This window comes from Macrotis lagotis, chromosome 1 (assembly GCF_037893015.1).
Source record: "Macrotis lagotis isolate mMagLag1 chromosome 1, bilby.v1.9.chrom.fasta, whole genome shotgun sequence".
NCBI lineage: Eukaryota > Metazoa > Chordata > Mammalia > Peramelemorphia > Peramelidae > Macrotis > Macrotis lagotis.
This window is the reverse complement of record NC_133658.1, coordinates 289,384,664-289,406,054: the sequence shown is the minus strand read 5'-3', so window position 1 is coordinate 289,406,054 and position 21,391 is coordinate 289,384,664. Positions and strand designations below refer to the sequence as shown.

Here is a 21,391-nt window from a genome sequence, read left to right as displayed (position 1 = left end):
GGAGCAAGACTGCTGGTGTTTCCAGAGATTTTTGGAGCTGTGCCAAAGGACGGACAGGTTCTGCAGTCTGGGTAACTCTGCTAGTAATCACGATCTCCCTCCCCACCCACATAAGAAAAAAGAAAATGGGAGGAAGCTGGCCTTCCCTTCTGGTAGAGAGAGGGGGAAGGTCTGCCCAGATCCAGAGGTCCGTGGTAGCACTGGGAGTTCTCCAAGGTGCTAAAATAAACTAGAGAAGGATCCGATTTCTCGACTGAAATAACCCAATAGTAGCAGCCTTAGAAATCTGAACTGAGAAAACAACACCCAGATAGGAAGGGACTGGGATAAGAGAAGATAGTTATTAATAATATTCTAATATAGATTCTTTTTCGTTTTTGTTTGCTGTGCAGTTATATGACTTCCACCCTGGATGGAAGGTAAACTCAGCCTCTCCCCTTTCTCTTCCTTTTCCCTTAAACTGTATTTTCCCCTTTGATATTTTACTTGCAATTCAGCCTATAAACTGCATTTAAATGAGAGGAATTCAGCACTAGCTCAGCCTCATCCTTCCTCTTCCTTCTCCCTCCTCTACCTCTTCCTTCATTTCTGTGGTACTCATCACCAAAGTCTAGCAAGTTCTTTGAGTTTTGTTGATGGTGGGTTGTTTGTTGTTTTCGTTTTTGTTTTGTTTGCCTAAGAATTGCAGCTAGGTGGCAGAGTGGATAGAGTGCTTGCCTTAGTATCAGAGGAACACTCATCTTCCTGAGATCAAATCTGGCCTCAGACATATATATATATATTAACTGTGTGATACTGGACAAGTCATTTAACCCTCTTTCCTTATCTGAAATGAAGTAACAATGGCAAAGTAGTTCAGTACCTTTGCCAAGAAAACCTCAAAAGGGTCACAAAGAGTGAGACATGACTGAAAATGACTGAATTTAAGAATTTCAGGATAAAATGTTGCCAATTCTATCTGGTCTCTGAGTACCAATACTAATTATCTTTGTGATCACAGTTCTCTTCACATTTTCTCATCTTCAGTTTTCTTATCTTTAAAATGGAAAATATAACATTTACACTTTCTAACTCACTGGATTTTTGTGAGGAAAGCATGTCTCAACCCTTAACTACAAGGTAAATGTGAGTTGTTATGGTAATTTATTTATATAATACAATCTTTATTTATGAATTTAGAACTCATCTAGTTCAGCACTTCATTTTGCAGATGAGGGAACTAAATAAGGCCTAGAGAGGTTGGATAACTTACCCAAATCATACAGTTAGTCACAAGAGTGGGATTCAACCCTTCTGATAATATCCAGAGCTTTTTTTTCCCACTGTACTGTTATAGCCTACTATAAACTGTACCTGACTGTAACCTTCTGCCTCTGATAAGTTGATTCTATTTAGCATTAATAATCTGTACCACACTGTCTAGCACTTATTTTATACAAACTCAAGTCATTTACCATTTTTCTCACATGTTTGCTTTTGTAATAAGTTCCTGGAAATTGGAACCGTATCTCAGACTCTGTCTCTCTCACCATGCCTAGCACCTAGTGGTCACTCAATAAAGTATTGTCAATTGATTGATTACATCTATGTAATCAACCCAGTATGAAGTAGCTCAAGATTAGCATTCCCACTTTTCAGCAGCACAGAGGGAAGCCCATTTCTTGAGGTCAGTCACCTACTGAGTCCATGACAGAACTGGCTCTCTGTACCCCAGCTGTTCATCTCCCTGAGGCCCAAGACAACTGTTGTCCCCACACCCTGTCTATAGCAGCATCCAGTCAGCCCTGCCAGGATATTAATAGCAATAGCCCAAAAGGGCTAGGCTTCTCAGGCTTCTTTTGAGACCCAACAGGATCATATGCTCCTTGGTGACTATGATTATGTCTGGATGGCTAGGGAGGACAGAGTGAGGTGCCACCCCATGGAAGAGCTGGACTTTGCAGTCGATTTCTGAGAAGGCATACAAGGGCCTATCTGGCACTTGAAAAGGCCTTTTAAGCTACACATTATCCATTGGTATCAACTGGAAGGGTGGGAAAATTGATAGATAAATGTCCATGTTTATATTCCCAGGAAATCCATTTCTCACACGATTTGAAATATATTTGAAAGTCCAGAATCAACAAGGGGAAGAAGAGATTGATTTACAGGCTCTGTTCTACCTCTCTTCATCAGACCTGGCAGTCTTTAGATAGAGGGAACCTTTTCCTCTATATTCTTTGAATGAGTGATCAGAGATAGAAGCAATTTACTCCAAAGACACAAAAAATTTCAGAGGCAAAGATGGCAATAGGCCACCTCCCCACTTTTGCAGTCACCACAGATGCTTCCCTCTTCTTTCTTCCCAACTATACTAGATGGTATTCCTGGGAGGCTACAGGTAGCATTCAGGAGAAGCTGGTTAAGTCACAGATTTCCTTAACCTGCCCAACTATCAAGACAGATATCTCCCTGGCAAATAAACAGCCAGGTTTCTGGACCCTGAGTCAGGCCTTTGCCATTCATTTCACACATCCCAAACACTCCAATTTACATTTTCAATCACCCCTAAAATGGGGTGATAAGCCACAATTTTGTGCAAGAGTAAAAGAGTAAAATACTTTAAGGTCCTCTGACTTCATGGCTGGAAGAAGAGAGGTAAGAATGGATCTGAGTGTACCCTCCTCCAGAAGAAGATCCAGGATCATCAGATGGCAGTTACTGAGCTGGTGGCCAGGTTCCTGCCTTTTTGCAAAGTTTCAAAGCTTTTGCTGGAGTCTCCGGGGAGTAGATCCATTACCCAGACCATTTTATTGCACCTCTCTTTAATGGAAAGCAAATCCTACAAATTTCAATGAGATTGAGCTCTGTTGTACAGAAGCCAAATCTAGTACCAGGGGGAAAAATTGATTGCCAGTCTAATGAAATGCTGTCAGAGTACATGTGGCAGAATTGACATGGACCAGGGCTGGGGGCCAGGAAGACCTGAGTGGTAATGCTTTCTCCCCCATTAACTCCACCTAGTGTCTGACACTCAGCTTCAGCTACACTGTCTATAATATGGGGCCAGAACAGCCCCCTTAGAACAGGGAGAAGATTGAATTAGTTTATTAAATATGTCTGAAGAGAAAATCATGAACAATCTGAATTTTCAGCTCTTAAAAGAAAACGCTGATTTGTAATACTCCAGGGCTGGCTTGCAAAAAAAAAAAAAAATACTTCAAATTGGCTTAAAAAGCAACAACAAAATTAAAAATTGAAAAATAAAAACTACATTTCCCAGAGTTCCTTAAAAGACTGGAAGCAATTGGAAGATTTAAATAGCTCAGGCCCCAAAGCAGTCAGACCTCAGCTAAGAAAATCACCCTCCTCTTCTGCACATCCATTGGACATAATTCCTGCTTTTCAGGACTGGATTGGCTACAGAAGCTGGCATTAAATTTTCCTTCAAGCTTGGTAGCAGCAATGAAGTAAACAGCCATGTGCATTCTTCTACTCTATATTTAACTACAGCCATTTGGGCAGGAGAGGTCTGCAAGAGGAGGGAATTGTGGCTGGAAGGAGACAGAGCAGCTCTCTGAGGGGGGTGTCCCTGGCTCCTCTTGGGCAGAGGGCCTTCTCTTTGTGAGGCAATCTTAGGCCATCATGCCAGCCTCTCAAAGCAGGTCCCGGACACGGGACCGAAATAATGTCCTAAACAGGGCTGAGTTCCTGTCACTGAACCAGCCTTTAAAGGGGGCCCAGGAGAATAGGAGCTCAAGCAGGAAGACAACAGGCCCATCTGTGCAGGCCCCGCCACCAAATGAGGGGTCCAAGGAGCGGAGGCAGTCTCAGCAGCTGCCTGAAGAGGACTGCATGCAGCTAAACCCATCCTTCAAGGGAATCGCATTCAACGCCTTGCTGGCTATTGACATCTGTATGTCCAAGAGGCTGGGGGTCTGTGCCAACCGAGCTGCCTCCTGGGGCAGTGCCCGATCCATGGTCAAACTCATTGGAATCACAGGGCATGGAATCCCTTGGATTGGGGGCACCATTATCTGCCTGGTGAAGAGCAGCACTCTTGCAGGGCAAGAGGTCCTAATGAATCTATTGCTGGGTAAGTGAGACCCTCTTCTTACAAACCTACCAGAGAGAAATCCATTTTTTTGCCTCTCCTGTCCCCACCCCCATACCTGAAAGCTTATGCTCTGGGTTTTCATCCAGGGAAACCAGATGGAACAATTTAATGAGGTTAATCAAGAAAGCATTTTTCTACCAGAGTCATTGATGCCCTAGAAATTGGAAAGTAATTGAACATAAAAAAGGGGGGGGGATCAGAAATGGACTTTAAATAAGGACTCTTGCAAAGACAGAACAGAAAGTGCTTTCAAAGGTGAGGCTGAAAGTTTAAGGGAAAAACTCTGCAACAAAGCATTAGCCTTTCTTTCCAGGGTCTCAGAGTAAAATGAGATCTAGAGAAAATGATTTGAAATTTTAATATGCTCAATGCTATCTTTGGAGAGAGATCTGGAGAGTCTGATGGTAAGTTACTACAGACTAGCTAGTGGAAGGACATTAGCTCTTCTGTTGGAAGGCTCAAACTCCTTTAATGTGGGTCAGACTTTGTTGACTCTGGATTAAATCCTTGTCAATATAAAACTTTGCTCAGTACTTCCCTTTACAAGGAATTCAGTGAAGCCCGTGGTCTCCAGCCTCCCCTCTAGAAAGCATCATTCTGGACTCTGCGAATTTGTCTCTTGTTTTTCCCCTGATGCTAAACCCACCTCTCCCCCTCCTGATACCATTATGTGTTCACAGAGGACACATATTTTGTTTGGAGTTCTGTTCTAGAGGGAACAGACTCTATCAGGTCTGAGGGCCTCACCCACAACTTCTGTCAGGACCAATGTCCTCATCTGCCCCTTTTCCAGGGACAGACATAAGAGAAGAAGGCCCTCCTGTCTAGTTGACTTGTTTTTCCAGAGCTTTAGCCACCAATGAATGTCCATTTAGGCTTGCCCTGTGCCAAACATGGGGCAGGAAACATACAGAAGTCCCTCCCTCTAGAACTGTGACTCCTGGACCTGGCTTTGTGCCACCCTAGAGTGTCAAGGGGGGAGCTGTGAACTTCTGCCTACATTCTCAAAATAAAACTAATTTTGATCCACTTTAATGTGGAAATTAATATATGTGTGCCATTCAGTAGGTGTGGAAGAATAAAATATCACAGATGTAGCAGATGGAATTCTAGACTCAATGAGGAGCAAACTTAACCAGCTGTCCCAGGCAAGTCATTCAACCTCTGCCTCAGTTTCCTCAGCTGGAATATGGGAATAATAAAAATCACATACCTTACAGCATTGTTGTAAGATTAAATAAGATCATATTTACATAGCTAGGGCTATGCAAATCCTTATTCCCTTCGTTCTCTTCCCACAACCCTAAAAAGTTAAGAGCCAGAACTCTTGGAGCTAGGATCCTCAAGGCAGCAATGTGGATACCTGTGTCTTTCCTCCCAGCATCTTACTTGCCTCTCTCTTCCTTTAGCTCTTATTCTATAAGGGCAAAGGTCTCAGGCTGGTGATTGGTAGTGGTTTGGTTGGTTGGTTGGTTGGTTGGTTGATGGGTTACAAAGTAGAAGATGATTCATGTATTCATTTATGTAGAGGTTTCCCAGAGAGAGAGTTAAGTTACAGAGAATGGCCCTGGGAGGGAGGGAGGGAGAGAAGTTAGTTGAATGAGGAACAGGAAATTGTTCTCAGGCTCTTGGGCTTAAACAGTGGGAAAATCATATGTATGTGAACATCAGAGACCAGGAACAAAAGATGACTCAGTTACTCCTTCTTAGTCTAGGTTTCCTAGAAAGTGACCAGGTTAACTTGTTCCTCTGACCCATAGAACACAGTGTGATGTAAAAACTAGAAGAGACTTTAGGCAGTGTGGAACAGTGGAAAGAGTACTGACTCTTGGGAGATAGAAGACTCCTAGTTCTGCTACTTGTCATTTGTGAGTTTGAGTCTGGACTGTACTATTTACTAACTTCAAATTACCAAAAAGCACTTATTAAGTGTTTCCCATGGGGTTATAAAGGCAAAGCAAAAATGTTCTCTTCCCTCAAGGAGCCTGCATTCTATTGGGAGAGAAAACATAAATGGGTGTATGTATATATATATATATATATATATATATATATATATATATATATATACATATACATATATATATATATATATAAAATACATGCAGAGTAGATAGAAGATAACCTTGGAAGGAAAGGTATACTAACAGCTGAGGGACCAGAAAAGCTTTCTACTGTAGAAGGTGGCATTTGAGCTAAGTCTTTTTTGAGATTGGTCTTCCTATCTTGCATAGATTCCAGAGGAGATGAGTATAGAAACTTTTACTTGCTCCATTGTCAATCTGAACTGGCCTGTTCTTCCTCAGACAGTCTGGTGTCCCTTCCTCCCCACTTTTCTCCCCATAAGGGGTTCACTATATTAATGCTAGACTTAGTCTAGACGCGTGATCATCCTTAGACCTTCTACAGCTCAAAACTCCTGAGCTGAAAAAATCCTCAGTCTCCCTGGTAACTGAGACCACAGGCTTCTACTACTATGCCATGTTTAAGATAAAGCTTGAAGAAGGCTTGGGGTTCTAAGAGATGGACATGAAGAGGAAGAACATTCTAGATATGGGGAACTCCATTGCAAAGGCCCTCAATGGACCTGCTTCCTTATGGGACTTGGTCTAAATGACCCTTAAGGTCTTTTCCAGCTCCATGAATTTGATTCACTATACATTTGTGTCCTCTTTGAGATTCTTCTATTAATTTGGTCATGTTGATGAGCACCTACTGTGTGCTGGGTTAAATGTTAGAAATACAAAGAGAGTCAAAAACAATCCCTGCTCTCAAGTAGTTCACAATCTAATGGGAGGGACAATATGCAAGCACTTATATACAAATAAAGTATAAACAGGATAAATTTGAGATTATCTCAGGGGGAAGGTTTTAACATTAAGAAGGATCAGAGCCATGTTCTCTCTTTTAGAAAGGGTTCTTAACCTGAGGTCTCTGAACTTTTTAAATATTTGGTTTTCTTTGTAATCCTATGTATTTTATTTTAGGCATTTAAACACTTTATTCTTAGAAGTACCAGTAGAATTTACCATGACATAAAAACATACCACTTGTTCCATCCTATGGGATATTAAATCCCATCATGTGGGATTGACTGGATCTCTTTTACTTATCTGAAATGATGTAAGCTCTAGGAAACAGACAACCATACAGAACACTACCTTGACTATTCCCATGTAAATTAATATATTCGTGGACAGATAGTAATATATATATATATATGTATACATACATATAATCCCAGTCTCCATCAATAAGCATGAGCTCAAGTAAGCAAATATATTTTAATATTAGCTTGAATTAGGCATCATTAATAACTAAATTAGTACTCTTCCCAAAAACAAGTACACTATGGAGCTAAATGGAAATTATTTTAGCTTTATCTATATGGGTTTATCCACACAATAGCACCCTTTTCCTGTAATTAATTAGTCAGACAGAATTTGTTCAGTGACAATTATTTGCCAATCACTATGCTAAATGCTGGGAATATGAAGAATGGTAACAGGTAGTCCCTGCTCTAAAGGAACTCACAGTCATGGTTGATATATCATGCAACTCTGCACATGCAGGATAGGGTATAATGGAAATAATCAACAGAAGACAAAAATTAGGATTAAGGGAAATATTGAAAGTCATAGAGAGTCAGCAGAGAGTTGATTGATTGCATATGTGTGAGTATGTGTCTGTAATAGTCAAATTTGAACTTGAAGATAGTTTGAAGATTGGATGGAGGATGGACTGGAGTGGGGAGAAACTTTTGGCAGGGAAGCCTCCCAGAAGGCTGTTATTATAATCTGAGAATGAGATTGGACCAAGGTGTTACAGGAAGAGAGGACAGAAAGATGCATCTATAAGACATGTTGTGAAGGTAGAAATGAGACTACTTTACGACTGATTAGAAATGGATTTGAGAGAGTAAGCAATGACATCTACTTTTTGAGATCAAGTGACTAGGAGGAAGGAAGCACCCTCCAGTTTAGGAAGTTAAGAAGGCTTAAGGGGGGGGGGGGATTAATGGATTCAGTTTTGGACATGTTGAATTTAAGATGTCTATGAAACATCCAGTCCAAAACATCTGATATGCAGTTGGAAAGCTGAGACTGGGGGTCAGAAGGGAGATTAGAGATGGACAAATGGATGCATCCAGAATAGGTTATGTCTTCATCTCCTTGTGGTTTGTACTTAAATGAGAGGATGTTATCAATTCTTTCTCCAGCAGTATCCATTCTTTGGTTTTCTACTAAAAGGGGAAGTCTTATCTTTATAGATACTGACAAAACATTGTAATATATTTTCATTTCTCAATTCCACCTTTAATTAAGATTCAATAGCAATGGATATAAGACCCTTGAATCAATTCATCAACAAACATTTATTAAGCATTGACTTTGATCCAGGCCTTATTGGATATTGGAGATAAACAGATTAAAAAACTAAGCAGTTCTTGTCTTCAAAGAACTTGTAGTCTATCAGGGAAAACATTACATATACATATTAAAGCATATGCAAAATATACACAAAGTAAATACCAAGTAATCTGGGATAGCACAGGTGCATTAGTGCCCAGGGTAGAGATCAGGTTAGATCTGAAGTTGGGGAAAGTGCTTTGGCTTATCTTTGAAAGAAGCTAGCAATCTAGAGATAAAGAGAGAAGGTATTCTAAGCATTAAGGACAACATATGCAAAGGCACAGGTGAGACATGGACAGCAAATAGTCCAGTTTGAGTGGCCTGAAGAATGTGTGACAGGGAGTAATGGGTAATATTTACAAACATAGACTGGGGGCAGATTGTGAATAGCTAGAATGCCTAAACAAATGAGTTTGTAATTGATCCTAGAGGGAATAAGGAGCCACAGGAGGGTCTTGAATAAGTATAGAATGTGATTAGCTTGGGTTTTTTGCTTTGTTTTGTTTTGAATCTCACTTAATTGCAGTGTAGAATATAGATAGGTAAGAGGAGACAATGGCAGAAGAGAGACAAAATGGGAAGTTATTTCAATAGCCCAGGCAAGAAGTGAAAAGAGTCATAACTAGAGTGGTGTCCCTGTGAATAGAGAGAAAGAGATATATTCAGGATGTATCATGGAGGCCAGACAAGTGAACAAGCATTTATTAAGCACCTACATTTATTAAGCACAGTGACAGGCATTGTAGTAAACATTGGGGATATTTAAAAAAAAAAAAAGCAAAATATAGTCCCTGTCCTTGAGGAGCTCACAATTGAATTGGGGGAGACAGCCTATAAACAAATATATAAAATAAGCTAAACACAGGATAAATGGGAAATAATTAACCTAGAGGGAAGATACTAAGGTTAAGAAGGACTGAGAAAGGTAAGATATGACAACTCATTGGATAAGAGGGGTGAGTGAAAGTTAAAGAATCAAATATGTTCATCACATTCAACAGAGATAAATGTATACCATGAAAACAATGTAAAGACTAACAGACTGCCTTCTGTGGGGGGTGGGGGGGAGGGAAGCAAAATTAGGGGGGAAAATTGTAAAACTCAAAATAAATAAAATCTTTCTAAAAAATTAAAAAAAGAATCAAGTATGATTATGAGGTTGTGGAAATATGATGGTACCCTTGAATGAAATAGGCAAATTCAGAAAATGGGTGAATTAGGACAAAAGATCATCAGTTCCACTTTGGCTGCATCAATTTACAGGTCATCTAGGGTGATAGATAAGGGATCAGACATGTTTTACTTGACCTCAAAGAGCAGAAATAGGATCAATAGGTGAATTTTGTTGGAGAGACAAATTTCAACCAAACAGAAAACACTTCCTACCAATTAAAGTTTTCCCAAAAAACCAAGGGAAAAGTCAGGAAAAATGGGACACTCCTTGTCTTTGAAGGTCTTCAAACAGGAATCTCCTCATGGGGGGGAATTGCTAAAATAAAGCTTTATCTAAAAGTTCCTTCCAGTTCTGGGATATGATTTATAACGGGATCCTGACTTTGCCTTGACTTTTTAAAAAATAATTTTATTTAAGGCAATGGGGTTAAGTGACTTGTCCAAGGTCACACAGCTAGGCAATTATTAAGTGTCTGAGGTCACATTTGAACTCAGGTCCTCCTGACTCCAGGACCACTGTTCTATTCACTGTGAAATCTAGCTGCCTTGCCTTGACTTTTAAGAATGGATATTTGTAACAATTAAACCCTTCAAGCTTCCTTTTAACAACTTCCCTTGCTCAGTCATCAGAACTCTTCACCATCCAATTTGTATCAAGCTGAGTTTCTCTTTCAGGCCTTTGAGGAGAAAGTCAAGTCATCCATCCTCCAGAGTACCCCTAACATTGGTGTATCAAAGAGAAGTCAATTGCTTAAAAAAAATGGACCAGGCACCTGAAGTAGGTGAATCAGACCTAAGTCCCTGTAGCTATCTTATCAGTCTTTTGGAACCATGGTTGATCATGGAATTGCCCAGAATTCTTAAATATTTCAAATTTGCTTGCCTCTACACTGTTATTATTATTATTATTATTATTATTATTATTATTATTATAGAAATTGTTCTTCTGGTTCTGTTCATTTTACTTAGAATAATTTCATACAAGTCCTCCCAGATTTCTTTGGAACCTTTCTTTTTTATGGCATAATAGCATTATATTATTAGTATATTCATATACCATAATTTCTTCAAAGTGATAAAGACACCACCTTAGTTTCTAGTTCTACAAAAATATCTGGTTTTAATATTTTTTTTAATATATCAGTCTTTTCCATCTTTCTTTTCTCTCTTTGTGGCAAAGTTCATCAGTATGTATAGCTGAGTCAAAGGGTGTGCACAATTTAGTGATTTTAGGGGCACAGTACCAAATTGCTTTCTAGAATGACTGAACAAACTCCTGGTGATCTGTTCAGGTCTCTCTCTCTCTCTCTCTCTCTCTCTCTCTCTGGGTCTATTCTCCAGTTGCTATTATTCCCTGCAAGGACTGTACCTATCTGAGTATGGCATCTTATCTCTACCTTACCTGTTTCACCTAGCTTTTAGCTGGAATTCTTGGCTGACTTACTACCTCTTCCTCATAGAAGAAATGTGCCCTGTCATCTCACTTTTATGTTAATACAAGAGTCTGTGTTTTATCTCTTTTAGAAGACTAGATTCCTCTCATAGCCAGTCATCAAACAAATAAAGAAAACCTAAGCTGCTTTTTCTCTATAAGGAACGAGATTTGTATTTCTCAGAATCTTCACCTCCAAAGACCAAGATCTTTATTGGCTAATTAGAACCTGAAGACATTTGATCAGAAACCCTTCCTCCTATTTACAGGATCAACATTTCTCTGACTTAGGGTAAATATAAGTTTCCTTTGATACCCATCTGATTCTGATTGCCAGTGGGCAGTTCTCCAAATAATTTCAGAAGCAAACCATTCTCTGTGTCTGAGGCCCTAGAGTTGTCTCTAGATTCTTTGAGTATCTCCATGCAACTGACTCTGAACAAGCACAACAGAGGGCAATGTCATTATTTTTCTCCTGGTTCATTGAAGATACTCAGATATATCATAATTCTGATTGTAAATGATGCCAACTAGTGATCTGGGAGCATTATTACCATTACCCACAGGACAGCTTCCTGAAAACTAAAATCTTTGGATTCTGGGAGGAGTATGGTTGAAGATCTGAGAGGAAAGACCATACTGACGATTAGTTCATCAACAGACAAGTTTGGATTAACCGTGTTGTCATTGCCCAGCATTGTTTGTACACCATGTGCCATTATTTTGTTGCCAGATATCACATATTGGCGCTTTGTGTGGCCTCACTAGTATGGGAGGAGAAACATTTTCAAAGGCCAAAAACTCACAAGCATCCAGACCATCAACAGAAGTTCTGTTTCCTATCACATCAAGCCATGGAGTTGAAATGGTTCTGGAAAAGGCAAGTGAGAAAGATGACTTTTCACAACATATTATTCACTATAATAAACATTATGTGCAAGTCAGGCCACCATTAACTTAGTTGGTGTGGTCTTCTTCAAATGGAAGGATAACTTATTATTATTATTATTATTATTATTATTATTATTATTATTATTATTATCATGTAGTGCAATGAAAGACTGGTCTAAATTCCAAACCTGAGATTTCTCTCTATATACTGACAATCTTTCTAAACATCAGTTTTCTCAACTGGTTAAAGTAGGAATAATAATTCTAGTAGCTACCTCATAGCCCTAGTGTGAGGTTCAAATGAGATAATAAGGGAAAAGGACCATGAATTTTTTTTGCAAGGCAATGGGGTTAAATGACTTGCCCAAGTCAATAGCTAGGTAATTATTAAGTGTCTGAGGTCACATTTGAACTCAGGTCCTCCTGACTCCAGGGCCAGTACTCTATCTACTGTGTGACCTAGCTGCCCCTTGGACCATGAATTTTTAAAAAATATTTCATTTGTTTTTCCAGCCACATGAATTATGAATTATTTTTGCAAGGTTTTGAGTTTTATAATTTTTCTCTCGGGGCAGCTAGGCGGTGTAGTGGATAAAGCACCGACCTTGGAGTCAGGAGTACCTGGGTTCAAATCCGGTCTCAGACACTTCATAATTACCTAGCTGTGTGGCCTTGGGCAAGCCACTTAACCCCATTTGCCTTGCAAAAACCTAAAAATATAAAAATAATTTTTCTCTCTCCTTCCTATCCCTCTGATATAAGCTCTATTTTAATAACCATACTAAACATAGATTGATATTGAGCATATTATGAAAGAAGAATCAGAAAGGATCATGAATTTTAAAACACTATGTCAATATCAGTTGTTGTTATGGTTATTATTATTATTGTTATTATTATTATTATTATTACTGCATTTATTATATATGTATGACCAGCAGTAGTCTCCAAGGCTCTGAATTATTCTGCTAAGAGAGAAGAATCCTGGATTGGAACTCAAAACTTCAGCCCTAGTTTGGGGTCTTAGAAAAGTCATTTAACTTCTATAAGACTTAGTTGCCTTGTCTGTGAAACTAGGAAGTTTAACTTTTAGTTCTTTTTGAGGTGCTAAGGCAGCATTTAACCCAAATAACTGATTTAAGCGTAGGCATCAGTGGTGGAGATACTTGAAGGTTTTCCCAGTCTCTTTAATCATATCAGTAAGCATAAAATCAATGAATATTTATTAAGTATCCAATATGTGCCAAATGTTTAAAATACACAAATTCATAAATATAAAATGAAATCCCCCCACCTCAAGATGCTTATAATTCTATTGAAGAAATACATTTCTTTTTTCTTTCTTCCTTCTTTCCTTTCTTTTTTCTTCCTTTCTCTCTTCCTGCTTTCTTTCCCTCTTTCTAACATCCTTCTTTTCTCCCTTCTGCTTTTTCTTTTTGTTCTCTCTTTTCAACATCCCCCTCTCTCCCCTTGTTTCCTTCTTGTCTGTCTATCATCTATCTTTCTTTCTTTCTTTCTTTCTTTCTTTCTTTCTTTCTTTCTTTCTTTCCATCTGTGAAAATGTCTTCCTTTAGTAGACTATAAGCTCCTTGAGTACATGGAATCACATTTGATATTAGCATCTCTTTTATATTTTGGGGATGGGATCTAAGAACAGAGGAAACCAGGAAGGGTCTCTTGGAGGCTTTAGCTGTAGAACTCAGCCTAAAAGTCCAAAAGTTTCCCAAAAGGCAGAGATGAGAAAAGGGAGTGACCCAGGCTAGGAAGCAGGAGTTGAAGTGTCAGTCATAGGTTATTGAGCTAGAAGAAACCTTCAGGATCATTTAAGTTTATAGACCTAGAAAGTGAAGAGGTGAAATGACTTGAATAAATGTTTATTGAATTAAATTGTTTAAGAAGATGCAAATGGTAAATAATATATCTGAGACTCAAACCCAGGTCTTCAGGTTCCAAGCCAGTGCTCTTTGTAATATCAAATGCTGCCTCTCAGTCTGGTCTGCTTCTGCTCCCCTATACTTTTAGAGCAGACAGATCCTTACTTGAAAATTAGCAATTGGTGCACTGGTCATAGGATCAAAGAATCAGAGACAGAACTGGAAGGGAACTTAGAAGTAATTGAATCCAACCTTTTCATTTCATGTTTGAGAAAACCAAAGGAAGTGGTAGGGTGGTAGAGAGAAAGGGGGCATTTATGAAGTTTCCACTATGTCCCAAGAACTGTTCTAAGGGCTTTCTGCAACTTTTATCTCATTTGCTCCTCACAACAAATCCTGGGAGGTTACTTTAGTATTTTCATTTTACAGTTGAGGAAACTAAAGGTAACAGAGATTAAGTAGTTTGCACAGTCTTATAGCTAGTCGAGTATCTGAGGTTGAATTTGAACTCAGGTCATCCTGAGTTCAGGCACAGTACCCTCACTACCACACCACACTTTCTTTTAAGATCTGCTCTATTAACAAGCAATCTCATTCCAATTTATGGCCCCAGGGTAGGGGTGGAATTAGGGAACCATTTCAAGTGATGCTTACTTAGAGAACAAACCTTGACTGTTTCTACTTTTTTGTTAGCTAACCAGAATAAATGTAATGATTTTGAGATCTGAATTTCCCTCTCAGCATCTTCTGCAAAGTTCCCTGGTTAGATACCCTTTATTTTGAAGGGGGGAAGGGAGAATAGTTAGGATAAACTCCTGGACAAAGCACAAGCAACCAACACATTATAAATTATGACCAGTTTCAATCAATCATCAAACATTTGTTGAACACATAATATGTCCATAGATGTAGCATGCAATAGAGAATAGAGTACCAGACTGAGGACCTAAATGCAAAGCTCAAATCTACTAAGTGACACCCAGAGCAAGTCACTTCATCTTTGGATGCCTCATACACCTCCCTGGGAAACACATATCAACTAGATTAGTGCCATATAAGGCCCATGAAATCATTTGGTCTGCTGCCATGGCAACTGCAGACAGAACTCAAAATTCAATAAATCTAGAGCATTTTAGAGGTGAATTAATTAAAATGTTGACCAGATTTAACAGGCAAATTTTTAATTTTTGGCCCTTGGCAGAAAAAGTGTTCTATACTCCTGAACTAGATGGCGGTAGTGGGGAAAAGAGTTCCCACAAGAGCAAGTAAAATGCTAACAAAATCAAAGATCCTTGTATTATGTCCTTAATATTGTGATGGGTAGTTTTTTGTTGTTCAGTCATTTTTCAATTGTGTATGCCTTGTCATGACCCCATTTGGGGCTTTCTTGGGAAAGATACTGGAATGGTTTGTCATTTCCTTCAACCAGTTTTCAACATTTTTTTTTAGGTTCTTCAACAAGTTTTGATGAGGAAACTGAGACAAATTGGGTTAAGGGATTAGCTCAGGGTCACACAGGTAGTAAGTGTCAGAGACCAAATTTGAACTCAGGAAGATGAGTACTTCAGAGAGAGACTAAAAAGTCCTATCAACCTTTATTAGGTACTTACTCTGTGCTAAGCACTGTGCTAAGTGCTGAGGAAAGAAAGAAAGGCAAAAAAAAATGCAGTTTCCACTCTCAAGGAGCTCATAGTCTAGGGGGGAGACAATTGCAAACGACATATTGGACATAATTAACAACAGGAAGGTTGTTTGGGCGAATCAAGAAAGACTGTTTGGAGAAAGTGGGACTTTAGCTTACACCTGAGAGTCTGTCTAAATCTGTCTCTGTCTCCGGGTCTCTTCTTCTGCCTTTCTCTTCTTTTGCTCTCTGTCTCTGCCTTTCTTTCCTCTCTATTCTGTCTCTGTCTCTTTCTGTCTGTCTCTTCATATCTATCTGTCTGCATCTGACATTTTGCGCTGAATGACATCAGGTGAAATGTGGCAGCTCAACTCCTCAGCTGCTTCCCTTTCTACCAGCTGTAGTGGAGTGATATCTGGAAGTCTGTCACTGGAAGTAGCCTTAGGAGAGAAGATAGCATGGTCTGTGCCAGCAAGCTTAAGCTATTTTATGCTTATAGACCATGCATCAATCAATAAGTATTTATTAAGTGTCAACTCTTTGCTAGACATTATGCTATGCTATGCTTTGTACAAAGGCAACAAGGATATAGTCCTTCTCTTAAGGAGTTTGGGTTCAACATGTATACAAAATATAGACAAGAAAAATACAACATAATTTGGGTAGGAGATACTAGCAGTCAGGAAAGAATAGAAAAGGCTTCCTGCAGAAAGTGATTTTTTTTTATCCAGTCCCGAAGGAAACTAAGGATTCTAAATGGTGAACAGACAGAAGGAAAGAAGGAAAACTAGGCATTGGGAATAGCATGCACATTGGCATGGAAATAGGAGATGATGTGTCATGGGTGAAGAACCGTAAAAAAAAAGCAATATGGAAAGAATGTAAAGTATGTGAGGGGGAGTAATATGTAATAAGATTGGAAAGGTAAATTGGGGTCAGGTTGTGTAGGGCTTTGAATGCCAAATTATAATTCATTAGCAGATACAGGGCTTGCACAGGAACACATAACTAATACCAGATGATACATAGTTAGTGCCCAAGGTGAAGTATAGACAGGAAGGGTTCTGAGTCATGAAGTGGGAGAGGGTGGTCAGAGACAGTTGACCAGAGTAGGTAGGACTTGACCAGAAATTTCTAGAATGAGTAGGATTTGGTAGATTGTGAAGGGGTGTCAGATAATTTGAATGTATTTCCCCCAAGGAGAGGTTATTTGTGTGGGAATCTAACAGGGTGGTACATAACTGTCAGATACAACTTATACTTTGAATGCCTTTTTGCCTTCCCTCCTTTTTAAATCATTGTTACCAGGGATGGTTTGCTAGATGGTGCAGGGATGTATCTGTAAATAAAGTTGATATTTTATACCAAAGTACATCAATAAATAAATGTTTACAAATAGTTGAATTTTAGAAAGAGACATCTTTTGGGTAGATAGTAGACAAACTTGACTGAAGTCTCAGAGGGTTCCTGGGGAAAAAGAAATGAGGGATAAGGACAGAGTCAGATTTTAACAGGCCTTGAAAATCAGGCTTTGGAACCTAGAAGAGTTACAGAGATTTGAAAAAATTGAGAACAGAAAACCATGAAGTTTTTATTTTACTAATTAAATTCAATAAAATATTTTTGGAAAGTGAAATGAAAAGAGAACCAACTCTAAGGATGGAAAGTTTTCTCCCCTTTTCTGAGGTTACCATATGCTCCTCTTATAACCCCTTCAATTTTTTCCAGGAGTTTATATCTGTGATTTCAAACTTCCTGACATACCTGATAGGTGGGCAGATCAGGGATGATCTTCCCCCTTTTTTTGTAAGTAATTTATCGTGAGATTAAAGCTAACAAAAAACTAACTGAACTTAAATTTGTAACTAATTACATATTTTTAAGTTTTTCAATATACTTATGATTCTACATTTTACTCTTAAGGAAAGTGAAGTCAAGTGAGATCAGTCAATTGACTTAACCTCTCTTCATTGGCTGCCTCTTGCTTTCAACATCTCAATGGATCCCTGATCTTATTAATGTAGTCACAATACTGCAGATTACAATTGATGTCCTACCCTCTCCCCATCCTGTGCAATTCTTTTCCAAGTTTGTCCCATAAATCCTCTGTAAAGGATTTGCCCAATGCTTTTCTCTGAACTTTTTAACACTGCTGTGTATGTGAACAGATATAATAAAGCAAACAGAACCAAGAAATTAATATACACAATAACTAAAGTAATATAAGTGGAAAAACTCATCTCAAACAAAAATTAAAACTAAACAAAATGTAATTATAGGGACAAGGTTCTAAAGAAGAGATATAAGAATTTACCTCCCTCCCTCTTTTACCGAGGTAGAGACCTTTAGGCATAGAACATTACATCTAATATCCTTGTTGAAACATTGCATTGGGTAGTTAGACAACTCAGTGAATAGAGTGCTGTCCCTGGAATCAGGAAAATCTGCATTCAAATTCAGTTTCAGATATTTACCAGCTATATGATTCTGGGCAAGTCATTTTACCTCTGTCTGCCTCATTTTCCTCATCTGGAAAATGGAAATAAAAAAATAGCACCTACCTCCCTGAGTTGTTGTAAGAATGAAATAAGATAATATTGTAAAGCACTTTGCAAACCTTAAAGTGAAGTTTTTTCCTTTGTTAGAAGAGATGGCTCTCTGAAAGGCATAGGGCAGTTGTGTGTGTGTATGTAATGAAGATTATGGGGGCGGCTAGGTGGCAGTGGATAAAGTACCGGCCTTGGAGTCAGTAGTACCTGGGTTCAAATCCGGTCTCAGACACTTAATAATGACCTAACTGTGTGGCCTTGGGCAAGCCACTTAACCCCATTTGCCTTGCAAAAATCCTAAAAAAAAAAAGAAATGAAGATTATATAAAAACCAGATTTCAATAACATTTTCTTTAAAGGTATTACATGGATATAATGAGTATAATACAGCACTTGAGCTATCTCTAATCTCACACTCTTCTTTAAATGATCAGCCTAACTCATTTTTCCAATCATATATCTCCTGAACATCTCTTATGCTACTTCTTGCCCACAAATCTTCACTGGCAATATACTGGAACTAATTTATACCCAACATACAGCTCTCCATTGCCATTTGAGTCACATGAAATTTTAATTCTTCAGTAATTTAGGTATTCTAGGATTCACAGCCATATAGCATCATCTGGAACTCACTTTTAAAAAGATGGGTTTTGGTGACAAAGAGCGTTTTGGGATCCCTGAAAGCATTCAACAGCTTCCCAAATGAAATCCAAATTTGCTCCATTCCTCCTGTTCAATAATGGCAATGGCTGCCCTGAGATATCTCTGCAGTGATTATCTGAGATCTATGTACTGATGGACTTGAACAATGAATGGATAACCTACTCAATTGCATGTCAGTCTGGACAATGGGCCTTCTTTATTCATTTGATTTATCCTGAATGAATTAAGAGATCAATCTCTTTGGAGGGATTTAAAATCTCTTTGAAAAGGCCCTAAAGTATCCTTTAGCCAAATGCAATCTGAACAGTATTATCTGTGACCAATAGCATTTGGAGGAACCTAACTCTTTTGAGGTATTGCTCTTCAATTTGGTTTTCTGTATAGGACATCTTCAATGGCAGTGGAGAATGACTTAAGCAAGCATATAGCTCACTTTTTATGCTTTGTTAGAGATTGATAACAAGACTATTTTGTTAACATTGACTCGTGTGATAGCACACAAGTGGAAACTACATAACCACTAATTGGGGAACAAACTACTTCTATATTTTTAGGGAATGTGCCTTAAGGGGGTTGTCTGAGTGTTTGGGGACCTATATTGACTCTTTCAAAAAAGCCAACAAATACCAACAATCACATAGAATTTAAAGGTGTCTGTTATTGTGGATGGAATATTGGACCTGAACTCAAGAAAATCTTTCAATTCCTAAATATATAACCCTTAGTTTTGTGACCATGAATGAGTCACTGAGTCTTAGCTTTCTCTTTTATAAGAGGATCATAATTGGAGGGAGGGAAGGTGAGAGAACAAGCATTTATTAAGTACTCTGGACTTGTTCTAATTACTTTACAAATATCTCATTTGATCCTCTTAACAATTTGTGATATATTATTATCCTCACTTTGCCATTGAGGAAATTGAGGCAGACAGGTTAAATGACTTGTTTAGAGACACATAACTCATAAGTGTCTGGAATAATATTTGAACTCAGATCTTCCTGTCTCCAGGTCCAGTACTCTATTCTCTGAGCTACTTGGTATCCACCTCAGAATTGTTATGAAGCCAAATAATACATCAATTAGTCATTCAATAATCATTTATTATGTGCCTAAGCCTTGGTAATAAGAAGAAAGGCAAAAGACAGTCCCTGATCTCAAGGAACTCATAGTCTAATGGAGGAACCAACATATAAACAACTATATGCACATAAGATCTATACAGAATAAATTAGAAATAATCTCAGAGGGAAAAGGTTTCTTGTAGAAGGTGGGTTTTAACTTGGACTTGGAGGAAGCCAAGAAATCCTGAAGACAGAGATGAGGAGAGAAAGAATTTCAGGCATCTGAAAAGGTTAGTGTAAATGCCTGAAATCTAGCATTCTTTGTGTGAAGAATAGCCTGAAGACCAGTGTCACTGAATTACAGTGGACATGGTAGGATATAATGGATAAGGAATCTAGAAAGGTAGTGGAGGAGGTGAAAGTGTCTTTAACACCAAGCAGAGGATTGTATATTGATCAGAAACCACTGGAGCTTATTGAGAAGGGAATAACAAGTTCAGATTTTTGTTTTAGTAAGATAATTTGGCAACTGAATGGAAGAGGAGAAAGATTTAAGGCAGGAAGACTGGATAGAGGGATTAGAGAATTGGTCTTGAAGTCAAGAAGTCATATATATTGACTGTGTGACCTAGGGCAAATCACTTAATCCCTTCCCTGCTCTTGGTGACTTTCTAAGATTAAAAGTTGTACAAAAGATGTTAATGTGCTTTAGTATAGGGAGTATCCCCATATGTGAGTGGCCTGTACTAGCAAAATCACAGATCTGGTCTCTATATTTTATTGGATTTGGTACAACTCAGTACAATATACTGAATATTGTGATCCTTTTTTGGATTCTTCACCCTGTTATCCAGTGTTAGTCAACTCTTCTAGCTTGGTGTCATCTTCAAATTTGATGAGCATACCATATAAGCCTCCTTCAAGTGTTTGATAAAAAAATTTCAGTGCTCTGGAAGCTAAGAGATCTCTTTTTGAACTGATATTGAACTATTAATTAGATCTTTGAGGGGCCTAATAATTTATGTAATTCTAAGTCCATATAATATATATTTATAAAGATGATAATATCATCAAGAATATATTTTTCTGGGGGCAATTAGATGGCACAGTGGATAGAATACCAGCCCTGGACAGATGTGACCTCAGACACTTAATAATTACCTAGCTGTTCAACCTTAGGCAAGTCACTTAACCCCACTGCCTTAAATAAAATTTTTAAAAAGAGTATATTTTTCCATCTTTTCTGAAAGAATGATATGACAGACTTTGTCAAACACTTGCTAAAATCTAGTTTTTTAAAAAGTGCTTTCCATTAAGCAATAACTGAAAATACTATGGTATCTGAAGAGTTTTCATGTATTCAAATTAATACTATTTGAAGTTATAATTATGCAAAATTTGGTGATTGATTCCAGGAAATTAACATGAACACTCAAGGGGATTCCTTATCTTCTCTAATCAAGACCTGGTTGTAATGGGATAGTACTGGGCAATAAGAAACTCATAAAGCTATGAACTGTTCTTCCCAATTGGGAAACAATTTGAAATGATACCCAAATAACTACTAAACTGGGCACATCTTTGACACAGTGATACCACTATGAAGTAGACACTCC

The 21,391-nt window shown here is 38.3% G+C and overlaps 1 protein-coding gene across 1 annotated transcript in view; it reads left to right on the top strand.

Moving 5' to 3' along the window:
* The first annotated feature begins 3,405 nt into the window (after positions 1-3,405).
* Positions 3,406-21,391, top strand: part of PLPP7 (phospholipid phosphatase 7 (inactive)) — a 37,942-nt gene continuing 19,956 nt past the window's right edge. The window contains exon 1 of the mRNA XM_074210896.1: positions 3,406-4,075. Coding sequence (XP_074066997.1) covers positions 3,625-4,075 — 451 coding nt within the window. The 5' untranslated portion in view covers positions 3,406-3,624. The remainder of the gene's footprint in view (positions 4,076-21,391) is intronic.